The sequence below is a fragment of the Myotis myotis genome, unplaced genomic scaffold (assembly GCF_014108235.1).
Source record: "Myotis myotis isolate mMyoMyo1 unplaced genomic scaffold, mMyoMyo1.p scaffold_m19_p_3, whole genome shotgun sequence".
NCBI lineage: Eukaryota > Metazoa > Chordata > Mammalia > Chiroptera > Vespertilionidae > Myotis > Myotis myotis.
In genome coordinates, this window is record NW_023416335.1 from 141,081,279 (window position 1) to 141,105,463 (window position 24,185).

Here is a 24,185-nt window from a genome sequence, read left to right on the forward strand (position 1 = left end):
ACTCCCTAATACTTCCCCTGGCTGACTTTCTAAATCCTACCTGAATTCTGATAATTTACCATTCATGTTTTACTATCACATCTCCAAGATCTAGAATCTTATCTCAGAGTAACTCTTACTTTCCATCTCTTTTACATATGTGAAAACTCTTTCTTAAAGATTTTCTCTTTTTTTCATGTCTGATTCCAAATGCCCCCTTTCTAAATTTTTCTTATCTACTGTTACTGTGGTATGCCTATTTGAGGAATTTGGGAGCCTTATACTTATTTCGTAATTCATGTAAGTGCATTGAGAGAACAGATGTTTTACAGTAAATAAAACTGAGGATAATTCCTAGTTTTTAATATTAATACTATATTAGCATCCTTTTCAGTACTGTGAACTCAGTGATTTACATAGAAACACTTTTAATGGATTACAGATATAGAATAGGAAAAGATAGCTATAGACTATTTTTTTTACATAGCATTAAACCCTAGGATGAGGAACATTTTATAAGACTAGAGAGAGAATTATGTGACTTGTGTTTTAAAATATTCCCAAGAAGTTTATATGGCATACTCTATGTAATTACTAACAATGGAATAATTTAGAGAAGGTGATTTTAGGGATAGAGGATGTTCTTCCCTTTTTCTACAACTCATCAAATATTTAGGGAATTCCTGGTGTGTGTTAGCAGTGTTTGCAGCACTTTATGTAGTGGTAAAGGGATAAGATTTTAAAAGGTAGAATAATCTTATACTCACAGAAATAAAATTACAGCTGTTACAGATGCTAAGAGGAGACTATTAGGAAAGTATATTTTAATAGTCCCTGACCTAACCTAGGAGGTTAGAAAGCCATTCTACTTAGTACAGTATTTTGAAACTGGTGACCCAGTCTCCCACTAGAATTTAAGAACCTCAGAAGCAGGAGCCATGCTATTTTTATATTTATTATTAATGCTTGCCATTTAGTAGGTTTAAAAGAATATCTATTGACTTTAACATGTACGTTTTCTAGAAATTTTAAATTAAAACATCCTATTTGCCATTATTCAGTTTACGTTTTATGGAGCAGAAAGAGAAAAACAGAGCCTTATTTCTTATACTTACTTTCTGTAGATACGTGGTACTCTGAAGAGCTGGACCAAGTTGTGGTGTGTGTTGAAACCTGGGGTGCTACTGATCTATAAAACCCAAAAAAATGGTCAATGGGTAGGAACAGTCCTTCTGAATGCTTGTGAAATCATTGAGCGCCCATCAAAAAAGGATGGCTTTTGTTTCAAACTTTTTCATCCTTTGGAGCAATCTATTTGGGCAGTGAAGGTAAGTACTTGTTATATAGGTAAAAAGTAAAGATGGTAATCTGTGAGTAGAACTGAGACAAATCAATCTAATGGTTGCTATTCTGTGCCAGCACTTATAAATTTATTTCTGTTTTTAAGGGTATTATTCCTCTCTCCCTACCCACAATGAAATTTGCACCAAATGTTCTTGTTTACCTTTAAGATCTAACTTAAACATTTCTCCAGAAAAATGTTTTTAACTTACATTGTTTGTTATCTCTTTGCTATGGGGATTCAGTTTGTACTGATTTTTAAAATTTGCAATTAATAATTCTGCTTTGTAATGTTGTATCATATTTACTGTGTTTTTCTGTTCGTCAAAATTGTAAGATACCATCGAACAGAAGCTGCCATTTATTTTTTTAAGTTTTTTCTGTAGTAATATAAATATGTGGGAAGTATAAGTAATCACAGTCTTTCTTACTCTTGAGAGGCAACGTTCTTTGAAGATGGAACTCTAATGCTTTATAACTAAAAAACATTACTGTGGTCATTCCTGTGTTATAATAGCAGAAACTTAATCAGGAAAATAGAAAAGCCTTATTTTGATTAACTACCAAGAAATTCTACAGCAGATGTTCAGTACACGCTAACAGAATAAATGTGTCTGAGCCTAGTTTAAGTTTTTACAAAGCCACTATTATTTTAAGAAGGCCAGTTATGCTTGAATAAAGGATTTAGAACTCCTTTAAGGAAAACCACATAATTGAGATTAGCACTAAGTAAAAGTAGCTTTGGCTTTTAAATATTTTTGGTATTGCTTAATTGGGCAATATACATATACCTAGGAAAAAAACTGGCCTTCTTACCTTTGTTTCAGTAGCCTAGAGAGAAGAATAAATTTAGGATTACAGAGTTAGTTCCATTCTGGAATTAGATACTGCCCACAGGGGAAAGAATTTAACCCATACAGCCTGTGGTATTTATATATCATATGATACTCAAATGAAAAAATTCCTTTCAAAACCTTTTATATATAGAATTTATTCTTTACTATTACTCTTAGGAATTGTAAGAATTATAATGAATTTTAAGTCATTAAAAATACTTTTAGCCCTGGCCAGGTAGCTCAGTTGGTTAGAGCATCGTCCCAATACACCAAGGTTGTGGGTTCATTCTCCAGTCAGGACACTTAAGAAGCAACCCATGAATGCATAAATACATGGAGCAACACATCAATGTTTCTCTCCCTGACCCTTCCTCTCTAAAACCAATAAATAAAAAATTTAAGAAATAATAAAAAATAAATTTTGATATCAAGTTTATTCATTCCAACTATCTGTGAGAGGGAAGTTTGTACAATTACATGAGCATCAGAATATTCTCAACAAGCAAAACCTACTTAGGACATTGTTTAAACACTTTTAAAGTCAGTGTCTATGATTAGGGAAAAATAATGTTTATGAGTTCTTAACTATGTGTCAGGGATTCTTTTGAGCATTCTACATGGAATATTTTTTTTAATTCTCATAACTTTAGGAAGAATACAGTTTTCTCTTATTAACCAGACAAAGAGATTGAGGCCTAAAGAATAATTTTTCTAGCATTGAACCAAAGTTGAAACCCAGACAGCCTGACTCTAGTTACTACTCTATATTGGTTCTAGGAACTGTCCCATAAATTATAAAGCTATTTGAAAATACCCAAGGGATTTTAGAAGATTTGTTAAAATCATATTGATTTTTCTATTTTTAAATTTTGACTCTGAATCTTTACTTTCTAATGATTATACTTTTTAAAGTTCATTTTATTCCTTGATCTGAGAACTTGAAAATTATGCTTTTCAATCAAAATTATACTATAAATTGAATCCTCAGATTTTTCTTTCCAAATAAGAACTATATCCTCCTAAGATTAGCCTTGATGATAATAATTACTACAGAGCTCTTGGTGTTGTATACTTCTAAAACAGTCCCAGCCAACAACAGTAATAAAATCTCTTTAAAATTAGCTTTTATAGTTGGTATTTATAAACAAGTATATTCCTGCTTATAAATGGAGCTTTATTTTTTCCCTAGACCTAGTAAAAATTCTTTTTTTCTTTTGCTTATAAATAATAGCTATATTTCCAGCTGTTTCTTTTTTTCTTTCCAGCTGTTTCTTTTCTTTCTTTTTTTTTTTTTTAAAAAATATGTATTTTATTGATTTTTTACAGAGAAGAAGGGAGAGGGACAGAGAGCCAGAAACATCGATGAGAGAGATCGATCAGCTGCCTCCTGCACGCCCCCCAGTGGGGATGTGTCCGCAACCAAGGCACATGCCCTTGACCAGAAACGAACCTGGGACCCCTGAGTCCACAGGCCGATGCTCTATCCACTGAGCCAAACCAGTTCGGCTTTCCAGCTGTTTCTTTATAGGTTCTAGAAGTTAAGTATTTTTTCTAATAGTATATGCGAGATGGAAATTCTCTGTTAAATTAAAATTTTGTATAGTATGGTGAATTTTAGATTTTCTTTTAATGTGTGAACAATGTACAGAAATAATGTTTAACTAATGATAAATATAAGTTGTTCAATTTTTTGGTAAGGAGGTATATTTGTTGGGAAAGGAAAACTTTCCTTAAACTCAACATTTGCTTTCTCAAGAAGCATGAAATTAAATCTTGTTTTCTTTTAAATTATAATCTATGGCTAACTTAGATTGTTATCGATAATAATAGGTAGTAAAAGTCAAGATATTACAATACTGTATGCCATTTATTTTGCTTATTTTTATTTTATTTGTTTATTTTAAGGGTCCAAAAGGTGAAGCAGTTGGATCCATAACTCAGCCTTTACCTAGCAGTTACTTGATCATCCGAGCTACTTCAGAGTCAGATGGTAAATACAAGTTTTGATAGATTGGATTTTGGCCTCATTTTAAAAGGTTTATTTATATTCCACTGTGTATTTTCCCTTTGGGAAAATCTGTCTTTAGTATGGTATTTGCAGCAGAAGTATTGTAATCATCAATTGCTTAGAACATTAAATATATCATTAACTTGGTAGAAAACAGAGGAATCTGATAGGAAGGAGGCATTAGATAATTAAATGATGAATTAACAGCCTTGAGTTTTCTTCTTTATCCTTCACTGACATGTTAACACCTTCTTGATTTGTTTAATGTTCCCCGTGGTAACTCGTTAAGTTTTATCATTTTAGAGGTACATTTAATATTATTTTCTATCACTAAGTATTAATATTTTTAAGACACACTGTTATAATTTTTTTAAATATAGACATTTAATTATAAACTGTTATTCTGCACTTATTAACTTAATACATAATTCCTGAAGCAAATACAGGGAAAGCAAAACTTATTTATTTGAAATCAAGGTAACTTTAAAACTTTACTAATTGATAATGGATTTCTGTCACACTTTTATATTTTATAGTTTAGGCTAGCTTAGCCTAAGGAATCCTGTAACCTTCCAGAGTTTACTTTTACCAGATGATTATTTTTAAAATTAAATTATCATAGGCACAAGTATTTGTTATAAAAGTGTTTTATTTGGCTGATAATTCCAGCAAATGCTGAAACAAATATATGTGGATTTTAAGTGAAGGTAACATTTTTTTCTGCTAATTACAGTTCTAAATTTCAATTTAAAAAATAAAGTTAATAATGTTTCTACTAATATGGCAGTTAATAACAGTATTGTACAGGCATTTCCCTGACTTAAAATTTTTTATGCATATGAGTAAAATGGATGCTAAACCTGGGAATAGACCCACTACCAACAAAACATTTTTTAGTTTGTTTATAGTAAAACATAACCCCTTCAGTATATTTTATATACCTTTTTGGTACCTTCAAATTATACTATATGTTACTGTTCTAAAATTTAAAAAATAAAATACATGTATTTTCACTAGGTATACTTACCAATGTGTGCTATATTCTATTCATTTACCAGTGGTTTCTGGATACTTAAGATGTAAAAAACCCCTTGATAAACTGAAAAATCACATTTAAAAATCCTTGTAAGACTTGATGTTCAAAGTAACTTTTCTGGTGCATGTTTCTCAGAGAAATGATAGTATGCCTAAAGGGTAACAGTGTTACATTAAGATGGATGCCAGTTTGTGTAGTTTCTCGAATTATACTGCTTATGAATCTGTGTTCTTCTAGGAAGGTGCTGGATGGATGCTTTGGAGTTGGCTTTGAAATGTTCTAGTCTTCTTAAACGTACAATGATCAGGGAAGGGAAGGAACATGACCTGAGCATTTCATCAGAGAGCACACATGTGACTTTGTATGGCTTATTACGTGCTAACAATCTTCACAGTGGTGACAACTTCCAGTAAGTAGATATTGCCCCTAATTTGGTAATTTGGAGACCATGTTGTTCACTAGGTTAATTGGCAGGCCTAGAATTTTTGTAGTGTATGTAGGATTGAAATTTGGCTGTCTTCTTCTGATTATATGACTTAAGGCCTGGTTTAAGATTTGTTTAGTTACTATGATGAGGTATAGAAAGTTATTTCCATGATCCTAGCTAATGTGAATTACTTGTTATTTTCCAAATGCACCCATGCTGTTGTCTACCTTGTCTTTGTGTATGGTGTTCCCTTCATTAAGAATGAGTTCTAGTCCACCTTGTTCTTTTCTCCCATCAAAAGACTATGTATTCTTCAAGACTGACCTCAAATATTGTATCATATGTGAAAGTCTACCTTGCTCTTTTCTCTTGTCATAGGACTATGAATTCTTTAAGACCGATTCAAATGTTATATGCAAAAACTTTCATGCCTCCTAACCATGAAATATCTGGCCTTCTATTGCTGTTCTGTAATGGCACTTGACTTATTTTTTTTTTTTTGTAATGGTATTTGACTTAATCCTTTCTGGTATTTATGGAATCTTCCTATGATATTGTGCTTTGAGTTGGAACTGTGTCTTATTTTGGTTTTACCACCTGAAGCATTTATAGTAGTTAATTTTAAAAAACTTTTCTTCAGGGAAACACAATACTTTCCTTGAGGTTCTGAGGTTTGTTGAGGTTCAGATTTATTTTGTTGCTTTGTAGGAAAAACATTAGACTTCCCCTTTTCTTCCCTTGCTCCAATGCTCAATTTCTGCCCTACAGCTACTTATGGCTATGGGCATTGGATTACTCTCCTGAAAGGTGTTAGACTGCTATTCCCCTCCGTGTAACCTGAGCTGAACTTTTGTTTTCTCTTATCCTTTTGCTTGACTCTTTTCTTCACTCTCTTTGAAAATTTCCACTACCTGACCTTTTACATCCTTTCTTTGCAGAATTATAATCTCGAGTTTTATCTTAATCCTCAGAACAAAAGCCTGAATGGGAAAAGATTGGGGGGTGGGAGCACAATTTATATAGGAATGGATGTTTTTGGGGCCTCTTCCTGAAATGTTTTCGTTGAAGCTCTTCAGCTGTAAAACATACATTGTTTTTGTTGAATACCAGGTAATCTCTAAATGCTCTTATTTGGGGATCTTAACAATTCATTTGCTTCACATATTTATTCATTAAAAATTTGGAGCCTGTTTTCTGTATAAGATACTGTACAGTTTTCTGTGTAATTTTGAATAGGGAGATGAATCTGATATGATCTTAAATTTGAATCCAGTGTAACAGTTTATTAGCTATGTGATCCTGAAGAGATGTTTTGTTGTATTTGAAACCTATAAAATGCCAGGCAGCAATAAATAGTAGAAAGAAAAGAATAACATAAGCAACCAAAGGAGACATGCTTTAGGGTAATACAAGATCAAGAGAATTTATAGGATGAAGACATAACATCCTTCTAGGGAATGAGGGAGAGGATCAATGTAACAGATTTTTGCAAAAGTAGAATCAACATATCAACATGTTCATTTTGGCTGGATGGCAGAAAATGAGCTGTGAGCTATGATGCAGAGATGAGGGGTGAGAATCTGCTTGGATATAAGGGACAGGGAGTTGGTGAAGTTAAAAATTACCAAGCTTTATGCCTGAGTGATAGGGAAGATGATGGTAAAATAAAACAAAAGACCATGTTTGGGAGATAATAATTTATTAAATATTATATATGTTGAAGATGCAGCAGTCCCTAGACATAGATGATGTCAGCCAAGCATTTAAAAACATGGGTCTAAAGCTTATTCCTGCATACATGGGTTTGGAAATCAAATAGAAATTTGGTAGCTTGCCAAAGGAGAGAGAATAGAGAAAATAAAAAAAGGCCAAGGAAGATGAAAATATTTAAGGGTAGAAGGAATAAGAGGGATCAGAGAGCTTAAAAAGTAGAACTACAATTACATGGAACCCACGCATTTAAGACTATTTCAAGGAAAATAATTATCATCTAGGCTCAGTAATGCAGAGAAGTCAAAGGAGGTAAAGATTAGATAAGGCCATTGGGTTTGTCAACTAAGCCATCATTAGTGACTTTTGAGGGAACAGAGTCACTTGATTTAGGGGAGTGAAGACCAGATTGTGAGAGGTTAAGGAGAGCAATTTTAGACTACTTTTTAAAAGGGAAAGAAAGAAAGTAATATGCATGTAAAAATTATCTGGTTAAAATCCAAACAAATGAAGATTTTGGAAAAATGGACACTAACATAGGAATCAAATAGGACTTCTCTCCTCTGTTATTATCTCAGCATTGCTAAAATATCAATGGTATATAATGGCATCGTGTATTCATTTTTAAAGTAGTACTTAAGTGTTCATCCCTATAAGATTTTTATGCTAAACGAAACCCACAGATACTTTCCTAAATAAGAAGTTTCTAAAAAAAAAAAAAAAAAATTATTCTGGAAGTAAGGTTTTTTAATTCTCTTTTTGTATAGATTATTGACCCTAATCACTTTGGGGTTAGGATAAACAGGATTGGTTATAGCAGTATATCAATTTTAGGTTACAGGTTTATTTCCTTAAACTAATATTTTCATTTCCAATTTTCCTTGAACTTTTTTCTCGATTATCTTATCAGTTAAGTATTAAGTAGCTATAATTATTACCTTTTACATTTTCTTGTCTTATACTTCTTTTGAGTGACTTTGGCAACCTTTACAGGTGGAAAGTCATACTTCATTTGAGTTCACTTGATAATCTGTCTGATGATCTTAACTTGAAGTTTTCCTTCAGACCACAAGTGACTCAAGTGACGATGACTACAAAACTAAGAAAAAAAGCCAGCAACAGATTGTCTAAAATTTTGCTTTTGGACAATTTTAGCCCCAGCTGGTAGAGAGGCAAAGAGTTCAGTGTCATTTTGAACATTTCCCAGATTTTTCCTTAACTTCTCTGTGCCATTTACTAATCTCATATGGTTATTTTGAAGATTAAATGAGTAAAACTATTTAAAATATTAAGAATGGTGCCGACACATAATAAATTCTCCGTAAATGTTACATATCATTCTTATTTATAAATTAAATATTCTTAACCTCTTTTATTCTTCCTTCTAATAATTCTTTTCCTTAAGGTTAAATGATAGTGAAATTGAACGACAGCATTTTAAGGACCAAGATATGTATTCTGATAAATCCGATAAAGAAAATGATCAAGAGCATGATGAGTCTGACAATGAGGTGATGGGGAAAAGTGAAGACAGTGACACAGATACATCAGAGAGGCAAGATGACTCATACATCGAACCTGAGCCTATCGAGCCTCTAAAGGAGACCACCTACACTGAACAGAGCCATGAGGAACTCGGAGAGGTAGAAGTCTGTGATTTTCAGAGATTTGGGTTTTCTAATTCTAAAGAAATTGAATATATTATTAGTTTGACCTATTGCTTATTTTCCCAAAAGAATATTTTATACCTACTTTATTTTAGTTGTATACATATGAAATATATCAGGATTTATAAACAACTAAAAACATGTAATACGCAAATATGAATATATTCTAGTAAATTTACAGTTTACATTTTCTTCAGGCTTGCTTTTGATATAGGATGCTGCTAGATGTCATTGCATTGCCAGGTACAAGTAAAATGCAGGAAACTTGAGTTTATAACTTTGTTGTTTATTGCAAGTGCACAGAGGTAGCTTTATTATAATAGAGTATAATGTTTTTGTAATAGAGTCTTTAAATCATTTACTTTGATATCTTTTGCAAATACCCTTTTTACCTAAATTTTATAGCTATAGACTTTATTATTATTATTATTATTTTAAAAATATTTTATTGATTTTTTACAGAGAGGAAGGGAGAGAGATAGAGAGAGTTAGAAACATCGATGAGAGAGAAACATCGATCAGCTGCCTCCTGCACATCTCCTATTGGGGATGTGCCTGCAACCCAGGTATACATGCCCTTGACCGGAATCGAACCTGGGACCTTTCAGTCCGCAGGCCGACGCTCTATCCACTGAGCCAAACCGGTTCCGGCTACTTTATTATTTAATGGGTTGTTTTCACATTTTAAGAATGCTTGGAATGGTCAGATAGAGAGTTCTGGTTTTCAACATTAGGTGTCTTTTCTACACATATATGTGTCTGAAATAAATATAATATTTCAATATTTTTTGTTAATTGCTAAAGGCAGGTGAGGCTTCACAAACAGAAACTGTGTCTGAAGAAAACAAAAGCCTTATCTGGACATTGCTGAAACAAGTCCGTCCTGGTATGGACCTGTCCAGGGTGGTTCTGCCTACATTTATTTTGGAACCTCGTTCTTTCCTGGATAAACTTTCAGATTATTACTATCATGCAGATTTTCTGTCTGAGTAAGTAAATTCTTATTTCTTAGAGATTTCCCAGATTGCTATTCAGTGGTCATGCCTTACCAAAATTAGTCTGTAGTGAGATAATCACTCTCTTCTTCACCACTTCTGTAGTTGACCTTAAGAAATAAGAAACATGTTTAATTCTTTGGTATGCTGTTTTCAGTTGAGTTGAGAGATCACGAGCTTTAGGAGGACAAGAATTTTACCCTCATCCGACAGCACTATTGTCACAGGCTCCCTGACCTTTTGCTGACCTAACACAGGGAGAGGTGGTTGGCATTCTTTGTTCTCCCCACTTCAACCCTGTTCAGGTCCCACCCTGTGGCTTGTGCTTTTGTTTATACCTATCCTCTCTGCGTGCCTTTAAGACATGTGTAGCTTTCCAGATCTAGAATGCCCCACCAGTTGTTGGCTCTTGGTGTAAATCACCACTTTTGTCTTTGCTTTTTTCCCCTGCCAGCGGTTCTCAACCTGTGGGTCGAGACCCCTTTGGCGGTCGAACGACCCTTTCACAGGGGTCGCCTAAGACCATCCTGCAGATCAGATATTTACATTATGATTCATAACAGTAGCAACATTACAGTTATGAAGTAGCAACGAAAATAATTTTATGGTTGGGTCACAACATGAGGAACTGTATTTAAAGGGCCAGAAGGTTGAGAACCACTGCTCTAGCCTCTTTCATCTGAAGATCAGCACACTGGATCTTCAGACATGCTTAAAGAGTATAAAAAATAGTTAAATCATTAGAGAGAGAGGGGGGGGGGGGAAGAAAACCAATGCACTAACTTCACAGTAGAATTCACTTCTGACTTACACAATCAATGTTTTTGCATCAACAATAAGGCAAGGGAGTAGCTGAGTGGGGACTTCTAAAAATTTTTTCTTTAAAATAAAAATTCTTTTTTGATTACCTGTTATATTGGTAGAGTTTGTTCACTCTGCAAAATCAGTTGATAGCACATAGGGAAGGTTGAAGGCTAAACGTGGATTAAAAACCTTTTTTTATTAGTTTAAATTATTTTAAATCTTATATCTTTGTGATTTGAAACTTCAGTGTACAAGGGATTAAAAAGGCATATAATCCTATACTTAGGGAGGCTGTGCGGGAGAGGCTAACATTAGCCTGTTGTCCTCCCTTCATGTACTACAGCCCCCACCAGTTACCGTTGATCTCCCCTAATTAACGTCAACAACTGAAAATAGAGTAAACCCCCAAGTGGACATGGTCCTTCTCTGACATATGGGACTGGAGACCTCATACGAAGTTGTTAATGAGGTTGCTTGGCCATTGTTTCATTATTGCAAATGCTAGGTATCAAACAGTGCCCAAATCTCAAAATCTATTTTTATTTTTTTAAAAATATATTTTATTGAATTTTTACAGAGAGGAAAGGAGAGGGATAGAGAGTTAGCAACATTGATGAGAGAGAAACATTGATCAGCTGCCTCCTGCATGCTCCCTACTGGGGATGGGCCTGCAACCAAGGTACATGCCCTTGACCAGAATTGAACCTGGGACCCTTGAGTCCGCAGGCCGACACTCTATCCACCGAGCCAAACCGGCTATGGCAAAATCTGTGTTTATTTTTCATAATCACAATTACAGAACCTCTAGCAACATAAAGGGTTCTGCAAAACCCCAGTTGAGAAATCTTGGTTTGGAGAGTTTTCAGAAACAAATTGAGCTAAGACCTGGGTAGCATGTTAAAGAATAGGATAAATGGGAAGAAAAGTAACCAGGTTATAAAAACTGGTTCTTACAAACTAATGTACATGGTTATTTTTGATATCTATTTTAAATATGAATTATGCTTTTCAATCATATATTATATTCAGTTGTTGACTTAATAACTATGAGGGAGAATTTGTGATATAGTCTGTAAAATTTTTGTGTTTACCATTTTGATATTAGGGCTGCTCTTGAAGAAAATCCTTATTTCCGTTTGAAGAAAGTAGTGAAATGGTATTTGTCAGGATTCTATAAAAAGCCAAAGGTAATGTTTATATCTTACCTTTTTCAGCCTTATGTGAGTTCTTTATTTTTTTGTTATCTTTAGATTATTTATTAATAATTATATTGCAAGGCCTTGAGTTAGCAAAATTGCAAAATACTTAGTCCTGTATTGTGAGTGAAGTCGTTTAACTTTATTTCATGTCCCTACTGTGAAATTTTATAAGGATAGCTCCTACATAATACAGTTAAACAAATCTTGACTGGTTTGAACTATTTTGAATCTTCCGTATTTATAATTTAAATTTGGATGTTTTTTTCCTAGGGACTGAAGAAACCTTATAATCCTATACTTGGTGAGACTTTCCGTTGTCTGTGGATTCACCCCAGAACAAACAGCAAAACTTTTTATATTGCTGAACAGGTATTAGAAATGTGTCTTAAGCTAGCTGGTTTGGTTCAGTGGCTAGAGCGTCGGCCTGTGGACCGAAGGGTCCTGGGTTCGATTCCAGGCAAGAGCACATACCTTAGTTGCAGGCTCCTCCTGGCCCAGGCCCAGGTCATGGCATATGCAGGAGGCAGCCAATCGATGTGTTTCTCTCACATTGATATTTCTCTCTCTCTTAAAAAAAAAAAAAAAAAAAAAAAGGAAAAATATCCTCAAGTGAGGATGAAAAAATAAAAAGAAATGTGTCTTAAGAAACAAAACTAATTCTGAAGTTATTGGAAATATTAATTTAGTAAATTCACTGTTGGTTAACCATTGTTAATGAACATAAGGTAAGCATTTTACCTTTTAGTACTGAGTATTACTAAATACCATACTCAAAATTATTACTATTTCAGCCATAGAATCCTTTGACAAAAATAACTTTTTTCCTGCCTCCCATCCCTTTATCAGAATTCTTCCCTATTTCCCCAGTTCCTAAATCAAATTTATACCATTTGTGTGGCATTTAAGGTCCTCCATATTTTTTAAATTTACCTCAAATTACATGCTTTTCTGAGCTCTTTCAAAGTAGTCAAACTTGTACATTCAGAATTAGGTAACCTGATATTACACATTTTTTTTGCCTTAGTAGTTTTAAATTTAATTCTTCTATCCCAATATTTCTTCTCTGTGTACTTCATCTAAATAAACTTTGACCTGCTCATCTTTCTTGGTCCAAATGATTACAGCTCCCAGTGATTTCTCTCCTCAGACTTCTGTATTATTTTTTGTGATTATCCATTAAGCTGTTATTTTAACACTTTTTATAAAATATTTATTTCCCAAATTGAATTGTTAGCTCCTTAAACGTATACCCTCCCCATAATACATCTCTTTTTATTGTACACATAGTAGGCAGTCAGAATACTTCTTAGTTTTAATCTTTGATTAATTTAAATTTATGTACACCTGTATTCATGATTGTTAATCTACATGACAACAAACCGTCCTAACAAACCTGACGAATGTGATACTATAATGGCATCCTTATTATCATAATTCTCACCTGTATTGTAAGGAGGATGAGGAGACCATGTGGCATTTGAAAAACTTTCCTCTTCCCTAGAAATTTTAATATACTCCTCAGATTGAAACCACATATCTGTATTAATTTTTTAAATTAACGATTAGAATACCTTACATTTTAGTTCAATATAATTCTTCTCTAAATTGAGAAGCATGAGAAGAGTTTAATTGACTTTAGCTTTGTCTCATTTCAGAGACAAAGCATAGGATGTGTATATATATATTAAAATACTAGATTATTAAAATAATAGATTTGTCAAAGTTTTTGTTAGTTTTCTATAGCTATTCATAATTTATATGAAGAATTGCCACTGGTTAGTTATCCATTTTTGTATAACAAATTACTGCCAAAACTTAATGGCTTAAACAACATTTATTATATCATACAATGAGGTTCAGGAATCTGGAGCTCAGCTGGGTGGTTTTGGCTCAGGGTCTTCAGAGGTTGTAGTTAATATGTCATCCAGCTTTGTAGTCCTCGGAAGGTTTAAGTGGGATAGAAGTTTCTACTTTCAAATTCATCACATAGCTTTTGACAATAGGACTTAGTTCCTCACAATATGGGCCCTCTCCATTGGTTTGTTCACAATATGCAAGCTGGCTTTTTAGAGCTGATTATCTGAGAGACACACACATTATAACTTAATTTCAGAAGTGGCATCCTATCACTTCACATAAACCAACTTTGGTATAGTGTAAGAGGAGCCCACCTAATGGTATGCATACTGGGAGGTGAGATTCCTTGGGAGACATCGTAGAGGCTGATTACTATAATCAATATTTAATTTTACTACTTACCAAATCTTTCTTCTTTATTAATAGAGCATACTTTTAAAACTTAACTTTTTGATATTAGCACAATAATATTCTTAATAAATTCTGTGTTTTTTCCTGTGTTCAATAGGTGTCCCATCACCCACCAATATCTGCCTTTTATGTTAGTAACCGAAAGGACGGATTTTGCATTAGTGGTAGTATCCTGGCTAAGTCCAAGTTCTATGGTGAGTTTCCTCTTGGCTCAGTAGGCACCCTTTTCTGGGAGGTAGTATGTTTTAGTGAGCTTTTATTTAGATGGTGTCTTGATATGTTTTCAGTAAGGAATTTTTATGTTATTTTAAGTGTCATTTTTACTTGAATAATGACTTTTATAGTGATTTTTTTGTCCATTCACAAATTGATATCTGCCTCATTTTATATATATATATATATCTATATTTATCTATATATATATATATATATATATATTCCATATGTATAAATTTATCCCAAACACCACTTATTAAAAAATTTATCCCAAACACCAGTTATTAAAAAAACTGAATAATGATTGCCCTCTATGGTAGCCCTTTTAGTGCATAATGTATTTCTTTTGCCTTTAGCCCTTACTAAGGTTTTTGTTCCATCTTAATGTACCCAAGGGGTTCATTTTTTTTATTTTAGTCTTTCTTTTTTAAAATATATTTTATTGATTTTTTTACAGAAAGGAAGGGAGAGGGATAGAGAGTCAGAAACATGGATGAGGGAGAAACATCGATCAGCCGCCTCCTGCACACTCCTCACTGGGGATGTGCCCGCAACCAAGGTACATGCCCTTGACTGGAATCAAACCTAGGACCCTTGAGTCTGCAGGCTGACGCTCTATCCACTGAGCCAAACCGGCCAGGGCTATTTTAGTCTTTGACTAGAGAGAGAAAGAATCCAAGTACAATTAGAATACTTGGTTCAGCATCATTAGTAACAACATTTAACCTTGGTCCCAAAAACATACCAGAAAAGCTTTTGTTAAGTACAAGGGGGAAAAGAAATTTAGTTGTAATAAGAAACCTTAATCTAATAACTGTAACTATCTAAACAAACAAATCATGGCCATAGCTATGTACTAGTAGAAAATATAACCTTAAAAGCTTTTATTTGTTTTTTTAAATGGAGAAAAATCAACGAATTAAATTTCAACTGGGAAATTTTAAACTTCAAAGAAAAAATAATTATGGTAAAATAGGAAAGATCAAATATGTCAACAGAAATCTAATCTTTGGTTATTTGAGTAGGTGGAGAACCATAGATAAGTCTGTGACACGGAAATCTAATAGTAGTTTTTGGTCCAGGAACATGATGTTCTTCAAGATATTTTTTTTATTTCCCTTAATGTTAGTTTTATTTGGGTTTTGTTTTTTGCCTACTTTTATGTTATGCTTGTTTCAGATGGTGATTGTTTTCTTCTGAAGGTTACATATATTTGTAATTCCCTCCCCATTGCACCTTTCTTCCATCTACACTCCTACTTTGACTTTAGGGTAAATGGCTTATGACCACGAAGAACACTATCAACCACCTTACCATAATTAATATTTCTAAAACATCACAATCAACAGCTACAGCATACCCATTATTTTCAAGTATATGTATGGTGTTGTCACTGGTCTAGACCACGTGTTTGACCATAAAACAACTCTCCATAAATTTCAAAAGGCTGAAAATTATACAGAGTATGTTCTGTAACTTGAATTAAATAGAATTAGAAATTAATGATATCAAGCTAAATTACAAATATTTTGAAATTCAGTAACATACTTCTAAATTCATGGGTCAAAGAAGAAGTCACAAGAGAAATTATTATATATTTTAAACTAAATGGTAATGAAAATATAACATTAAAATTTGTATGATGTAGCAAAAGCAGTGCTTAGAGGGAAATTTTTAATTTTAAATTGAAAAAGGAGAAAGATCTAAATCAGTGATCTGAGTTTTTACTCTAGGAAATTAGAAAAAGAGCTAATTGAATTTAAAGTAAGTAGAAGAACGGAAATAATAAAGAGTAGACATCGGTGTAGAAAGTAGAAGAACAATACACAAATCAAACAAGAGTTGGTTTTAGACTGATTATAAACAGAGAGTAAAGAGCAGAAATAAATGAGCAGAATTATTGTTGATCCTACACACCCTGAAGTGATGATAAGGAGATATTATGGACAATTTTATACTGATAAATTTGACTGCTTAGATTGACATGGGCAAATCTCTTAAAAAACACAAGTTACCAAAACTGACCCAAGAATAAATGTAAAAGTATAATAGTCTTAAATCAATGTAAAAAATTCAATTAGTGATTTAAAAACTTCCTTTGAAGATGTACTCTGGGCCCAAATGTCTTGATTTCTTTTAAATATTTAAGGAAGAAAAATACCAATTTTATCCAACTTCTTACAGAAAATAGGAGAGGAGGATACACTTCTCAACTTATTTTATAAGGCCAGCACTATTCTCACCCCCCAAAACCAGCATTATAAGAAAACTATAAATCAATATCTCTTTAATATACTTGTAAAAATCCCTAACAAATTAGTAATAAGTCAGTATTATAAAGGATAATATTTAAACACATATAAAAGGATATATAAAAAGGATCTGTATCATGATCAATATATTAAAAGGATAATATGTCGTCATCAATTGAAGTTTATCTCAGGAATACAAGGTTGGTGTGTTATATGAAAATCAATATAATTCATATTAATAGAATAAAGGAAAAGCATTTTACAGAATTCACTACCCATTTACAATAAAGGCTGTTGACAAATTAGGACTAGATTAAAGGTATTTATGAAAAATATATAGCCAACTTTATACTCCTAAGGTGGATATTGAATAATTTTGACTTAAAATTAGGAGCAAGGTAAAGATGTTCACGCTTACTACTTCTGTATTAAATTACATTTAAGGTGTTAGCCAGTGCAGTAGGCAAGTAAAAAGCATACAGATTAGAAAGGTAGAAGTTAAAATATATACATACCTGATCTATATAAAAAATCCTTAAGAATATATCAAAAACTACTAAAACTATTAAGTAAATTTAATAAGGTTGCAGGATACAAGGTCAAAATACAAAAATAAATTGTACAAAATGAACACTTGCAGAATGTAACTTTAAAAAAAAACTTTGATTACAACAGTATGTGAAAAATAGAATATTTAGGAATAAATTTAATGAAAGATATAAATTTAATGAAAGATACCTGCACACTGAAACTACAAAATATTGCTGAAGAAAATTAAAGAAGACTTAAGTAACTGGAGAGATACACTATGTTCATGTATTAGATTTTTTTGATATTGTTAAAATGGCCTGAAATGTTGAAACAGAAACATGGATGAATGTAAAAAACCAGTTTGATAAGTGAAAGAAGTCAAACACAATAAACTACATATTTTATGGTGCCATCCATACAAAACTCTAGAATAAGTAAAACTACAGTGACAGGAACCAGACCTGCGGTTTCCTGGGGCTGGAGGAAAGCATTGACTGCCAAGGTGCAAGGGGAAGTCTTTTTGGGGTATGGGAAATTCTGTATCTTGATTGTGGTTTAGGTAATTACATGACTGTATACAATTGCCAAGACTATCAAAATAAATACTTAAAATGGGTCACTTATTATATCTAAAGTAGAGGCCCGGTGCATGAAAAACGTGCACTCTGGGGGTTCTCTTAGCCCGGCCTGTGCCCTCTTGCAGTTCGGGAGCCCTTGGGAGATGTCCAACTGACAACTTAGGCCCGCTCCCCAATATTAAGTGGGGAGCGGGCCGAAGACATCAGTCGGACATTCTTAGCACTGCTGCAGAGGTGGGAGAGGCTTCCACCACTGCCACCGCACTCGCCAGCCATGAGCCCAGTTCTGGCTGAGCAGCTCTCCCCCTGATGGAGTGCACTGACCACTAGGAGGCAGCTCCTGCGTTGAGCGTCTGCCCCGTGGTGGTCAATGTGTGTCATGGTGACCGGTCATTATGCCGTTCAGTTGATTTGCATATTAGCCTTTTATTATATAGGATTGTTATACTTCAGGGGTCCTCAAACTTTTTAAACGGGGCCAGTTCACTGTCCCTCAGACCATTGGAGGGCCGGACTATAGTTTAAAAAAAAACTATGAACAAATTCCTGTGCATACTGCACATATCTTATTTTGAAGTAAAAAAACAAAACGGGAACAAATACAATATTTGTATTTGCATCTGGCCCGTGGGTCGTAGTTTGAGGACCCCTGTTATACTTCAATAAAACTGATGATGGGGGGAAAAGAAAAATACATATGGGATAAAAGCTAGAAGAAAATATCCTGAGATTTTATCATTGATTGAATGGATTATGGGTTATGTATATTTTTATTTTTTTTTAATATCTATAGCATTTTTCAAAAATATTTTTTAATTGATTTCAGAGAGGGAAGGAGGGGGAGAGAGAGAGAGAAACATCAATGATGAGAGAGAATCATTGATCAGATGCCACCTGCAAGCCTCCTACTAAGGACTGAGCCCAAAACTACTGAGCCACACTTGCCAGGCTCTGACATTTTTATGTCAAAAGAACTTAAAGCTTGGGACTTAAGTAATATGACTTACAGAAGAAATAATGTTTTTATTAAAAATTGGGCAAAAAAAAATAAAATAATAAAATAAAATAAAAATAAAATAAAAATAAAAATTGGGCAAATTAAGCTATACAGTGAAATAGTGTTTTTTGCATGTTCTACATCTTTAAAATTTTTCTTAAAAGTCTCATATAAATTAACAAGCGCTTTTCATAAAAATGAAAATATAGATCAAATATATTTCAGGTATAACATGTGTTTGGACACATTGAGATTGTGAGACATTTTTATTTTTAAAACATTCCATTGTAGGTGTCTGGTAGGTGTCTTAAATATATTTCATCTGTTTTGAATTGGTGAAATTAGTTTTGTGAAATTTAATAAACGTTATTTATTTCAGGAAACTCATTATCTGCAATATTAGATGGAGAAGCACGATTAACTTTTTTGAATAGAGGTGAAGATTATGTAATGACAATGCCATATGCTCATTGTAAAGGTAAATGTTTTCCATACTTGAGTAAGATATTCCTAAAACCTTTTTAAATTAATGTATGTGGCTATAATTTGTTCTGTTTTGAGATTGATGAAGTCAGTCGTTTGTTTTAAAAGTATACTTGTTTTATAGATATTTAAGATTATTGCAGTTATATTGAATATTTCTGTGGTGAATTAGTCTACACGTATTTCAGACACATATTTTAGTTGAAAGAGGCTATTTACAATAATGGAATTTCATTTGCCTTAAGTGCAGGTCTTAAAATTGATGAAACTACCCATTATTTCAGAATCTTCAAAAGTGATTTTCATCATCTTGCACTACTACCTCTTTTTAAAATTTTAATAAATTGTTTTTCAGTGTACCAAGTCCTTCAAAGTTTTTTCTCATCCTCATTTGGAAATTTCTTAAAAGGTGGTGTATTTGATTTTTCCGCCCCATTATTTAGGGTGCAGATATTAAAATAACTATTGTTTACAACAGTCCGGGCACCCATCTATTCCATGCACTTTATATTTATAAACTCAGTCATTCCAGCAACCCTTATACTGGTAAAGTAGGTAATATCCCTATTTTATGGGCAATGAAAATGAGACACAAAGAGCCTTGCCTGATACTACATAGGTAGGATGTGGCAGAGTTAAGATTCTGCAATCTGCACCACAGTGCGATAGGGCATCAGCCTAAACACTCAGGTTGGTCATTATCTATACCAGTGATGGCGAACCTTTTGAGCTTGGCATGTCAGCATTTTGAAAAACCCTGACTTAACTCTGGTGCCGTGTCACATATAGAAATTTTTTGATATTTGCAACCACAGTAAAAGAAAGACTTATATTTTTGATATTTATTTTACACTAGAGGCCCGTTGCACAAAAATTTGTGCACTGGGGGGGGGGGGGGGGGATGCAGTTCCCTCAGCCTGGCCTGTGCCCTCTCGCAGTCTGGGATCCCTTGGGGGATGACCACCTGCTGGCTTAGGCCTGCTCCCCGAGGGATTGGGCCTAAGATAGCAATCAGACATCCCTCTGGCAGCCTGGCAGTCCTCGGGAGATGTCCACTTGCCAGTGGGGAGCAGACCTAAGCTGCAGTCAGACATCCTTAGTGCTGCTGAGGTGGCAGGAGAGGCTCCCACCACTACCACTGTACTGGCAGCCATCAGCCTGGCTTGTGGCTGAGCAGAGCTCCCCCATGTGGGAGCGCACTGACCACCAGAGGGCAGCTCCTGCATTGAGCGTCTGCCCCTGGTGGTCAGTGTGTGTCATAGTGACCAGTCATTCCCAGTCTTTCTGCTGTTAGGGTCAGTTTGCATATTATCCTTTTACTATATAGTATAGAGGCCTGGTGCACAGGTGGGGGCCAGCTGGTTTTCCCTGAAGGGTGTCCCGGGTCAGGGTGGGGGTCCCGCTTGGGTGCCTGGCCAGCCTGGGTGAGGGGATGATGACTGTTTGCAGCTGGTCACACCCCCTTCAGGGTGGGGGTCCCCACTGGAGTGCCTGGCCAGCCTGGATGAGGGGCTGATGGCTGTTTTCAGGCTGGCCACACCACCTTTAGGGTGGGGGTCCCCACTGGGGTGCCTGGCCAGTCTGGGTGAGGGTCTGTGGGCCGTTTTCAGGCTGGCCGGCAACTGAAGCTCCCAGCCTCTCCTCTTTTTCTTTTTTTTTTTTTTTTGTTCTGGGATTTATTTACCTTCTATAATTGAAACTTCATTGCTGTCACTGGAGCTGAGAGCCAGCTCCAGCTCTGAGGCCCCGGCCTGCTGAAAGCAGGTATCTGTGGTTTGTTTAGCTTCTATAATTGAAACTTTGTTGCTTTCGGAGCTTAGAGCCAGGCCGCGGCAGGCGGGAAACCTTGGCTTCCTCCATCACTGGAGCAAGCAAGCCTCCTGCTCGCTTCAGCTGTGTGGCTGTCGGCCGCCATCTTGGTTGGAAGTTAATTTGCATATCACCCTGATTAGCCAATGGGAAGCGTAGTGAAGGTACAGTCAATTACCCTTTTTGTCTTTTATTAGATAGGATATTTAAATGCCATTTAACAAAGAAAAATCAACCAAAAAAATCAGTTCGCTTGTCACCTCTGACACGCGTGTCATAGGTTCGCCATCACTGACTATACTCTCCTTTCTAACTCATTTTTTTTAAATTGATTTCAGAGAGGAAAGGAGAGGGGGAAGAGAGAGAGAAACATCAGTGATGAGAATCATTGATTGGTTGCCTCCTATATGCGCCCTACTGGGGATTGAGCCCACAACCTGGGCGTGTGCCCTGACCGAGAATCAAACTGTGACCTCTTGGTTTATAGGTCAATGCTCAACGACTGAGCCACGCCGACTGTGGCCAACCTATTTCTTAAAAATAACTATTTTTGGTAATGCTCCTCTATTTTAGGAACTGATCATGAAAACATATAACTTATTTCATATGACCTCATTTCACAGAGGAAGAAACTGGGAGGGTTAAGAATCTTATCCAAGGCCAAACAAGCTAGTTAGTGAGAACTGAGAATAAACTCTATGCTTGTTGATGCCCATCTACTGTACCATGAATCTACCTAGTACTAAGTACAAGAATGGCCAACCTGTGGCCAGTAGCTAGATAATTCTTAGTTTCATGTGTGGTTCTTGAAATAGACATGAAGTGAAATATCTGAAATTATGAAATGAATTGATAAATATATTTTTAAATTTTATATCATGTGAAATATTTCATGTAAGTACCCAATACCATAACCCAACTAGCAACAGGGGCAACTTTTTTCATAGCGTTGTTTTTATTGCATGGAAGGAAGACGAGATTATAACTTTTAGTGAATGAGCATAGGAAATAATGATTATTTTTACCCTTTGTATTTTCTAAGATGTGTTCCCCAGATCACTAGTCTGTTTTACAAAATTAGAGTTCCGTAGCCAAATAAGAATGAGAAGCCTTGCATAGTATGTTCCCCTTTTGGAAATGAACATTGTTTTATAAAATTAGTGTTCCATAACCCAGTAAGAATGAGAAGCCTTGCACAGTTTGTTCCCCTCTTGGAAGTGAGCATTTTAAACTGCCTTACAGCTTGTTCCAAGAACAGATAACAACTCAAAATTTCAACACTCTGCCCATGTTCATGAATGACTGCAACAGTGCTGTGGGTAGTGACTTGGAGATTACTAATGTATTTCAGTGTGTTTGTGAATATGCAGATGTAGAATCTACAGATAATGTGGATCAACTATCATCTAGTCAAATTCTATAGAACTAACTTTATATGTATATTATAAATTGTTACTGAGTGGGATGGAGTACCCTTGCATTTTTAGTTTCTCCTAGAATGAAATTAGATTTTAAAGCTCTGCTTGTTATTAGCCAGTATCTCTCTCTTCAACCTTCTGTCAAAATTGTTTTTTTTCTTTAGGAATTCTTTATGGCACAATGACACTTGAGCTTGGTGGAACGGTCAATATTACATGTCAGAAAACTGGATACAGTGCAATACTTGAATTTAAACTAAAGGTTAGTAGTGAAAAATAGGACGTATAACCTAATAAAAAAAGGAGCTGTGATATAAATACTAAGAAAAGAACACAGTTTAGTTTATAATTTAAAGACTAAATATAATAACACAGAATTCATGAAAGGGCAGTCTTGGAAGATCCAGATCACTACAGAGCCATCATTTTTTATTTCTTCATTTTAATAAAGTGGTTTGCATTATATGAGATGAAATCTAAGAAATAAATGGATATAAATTTTTCAGTAAATGAAAGTATTGCTTCACAAAAACCAAAAAAGTATGTATCCGCTTGAGCTATAGCTGTGTACACTGAGAGTTGTATTAGTTATTTCTAACTAACAATTTACTCTAAAACTCACAAGCTTAAAAACAACAATTTTTTGATCCTTAGGGGTTCTGTGGGTTGGGAATTTGGATAGAATATATTGGAAGTGGCTTATCTCTGCCACATAATGTTTGGGGCTTCAGTTAGAAAGACTTGCAGACTGAGTGACCACAGTTATGGCCTAGAACAGGGGTGGGCAAACTTTTTGACTTGAGGGCCACAATGGGTTCTTAAACTGGACCAGAGGGCCGGAACAAAAGCATGGATGGAGTGTTTGTGTGAACTAATATAAATTCAAAGTAAACATCATTACATAAAAGGGTACGGTCTTTTTTTTCCAATAGTTTTATTCATTTCAAACGGGCCGGATCCAGCCTGTGGGCTGTAGTTTGCCCACGGCTGGCCTAGAACCATCTGAAGGCTCATCAGTTAGTTATGTGTCTGATGCCTGGTCCAGATGACTGAAAGACTAGGACTGCTAATTTAACACCTATATATGTGGCCTTTCCATGTACCCTGGCCTTCTCACAGCCAGTTGGCCGCTTCAAGACAATCAGACTAACAACCACTTGGCAGCTCAGGATTTCAAGTGTAAGTGTTCTTGTGAGTAAGGTGAAAACTGCATTGCCGTCCTTGACTCAAAGGTCCAATTTCATCACTTCCACCACTCTCTATTAATTGAAGAGTTATAAACCTACCCAAATTCAAGGGGAAGGGATGTACACTCCACTTCTCACTGGGAAGATGGCAGGGCATCATTGAGGAAGAGCATGTGGGCTGGAGGGGGAAGGATAGATATGCTTGAGATAATCTTTGGAAAATCCTGTCTGTTTAGAGTGAAAGGGAAATTTAAGGCCTTTCACAGTGTCAGTGATTGATGTAAGATAGTACATTATGTTCAGATAAAAATATTTCTATGAACTATTAATATTTATTAATAATTCCCATGTTGATATCCAGCTGACCAGCAACTTTTTACTAATAAAAAGGATCTCTTTTAAGTGTTATTTGATGTAATGTCCTTCATTTGATTTTTTTTTCAT

The 24,185-nt window shown here is 34.8% G+C and overlaps 1 protein-coding gene across 17 annotated transcripts in view; it reads left to right on the forward strand.

Moving 5' to 3' along the window:
* The window catches only part of OSBPL8 (oxysterol binding protein like 8), a 169,629-nt gene that overhangs the window by 122,321 nt on the left and 23,123 nt on the right, over nucleotides 1-24,185 (forward strand). For 15 of the 17 annotated variants that reach the window (XM_036301007.1, XM_036301003.1, XM_036301002.1 and 12 more), the window contains 10 exons: nucleotides 1,104-1,307; nucleotides 4,062-4,146; nucleotides 5,438-5,609; nucleotides 8,743-8,980; nucleotides 9,809-9,993; nucleotides 11,909-11,990; nucleotides 12,273-12,371; nucleotides 14,368-14,464; nucleotides 19,224-19,322; nucleotides 22,719-22,816. In XM_036301007.1, the coding sequence (XP_036156900.1) occupies nucleotides 1,104-1,307; nucleotides 4,062-4,146; nucleotides 5,438-5,609; nucleotides 8,743-8,980; nucleotides 9,809-9,993; nucleotides 11,909-11,990; nucleotides 12,273-12,371; nucleotides 14,368-14,464; nucleotides 19,224-19,322; nucleotides 22,719-22,816 (1,359 nt within the window). The remainder of the gene's footprint in view (nucleotides 1-1,103; nucleotides 1,308-4,061; nucleotides 4,147-5,437; nucleotides 5,610-8,742; nucleotides 8,981-9,808; nucleotides 9,994-11,908; nucleotides 11,991-12,272; nucleotides 12,372-14,367; nucleotides 14,465-19,223; nucleotides 19,323-22,718; nucleotides 22,817-24,185) is intronic. The other 2 variants (XM_036301009.1, XM_036301018.1) reach the window with 2 other exon arrangements.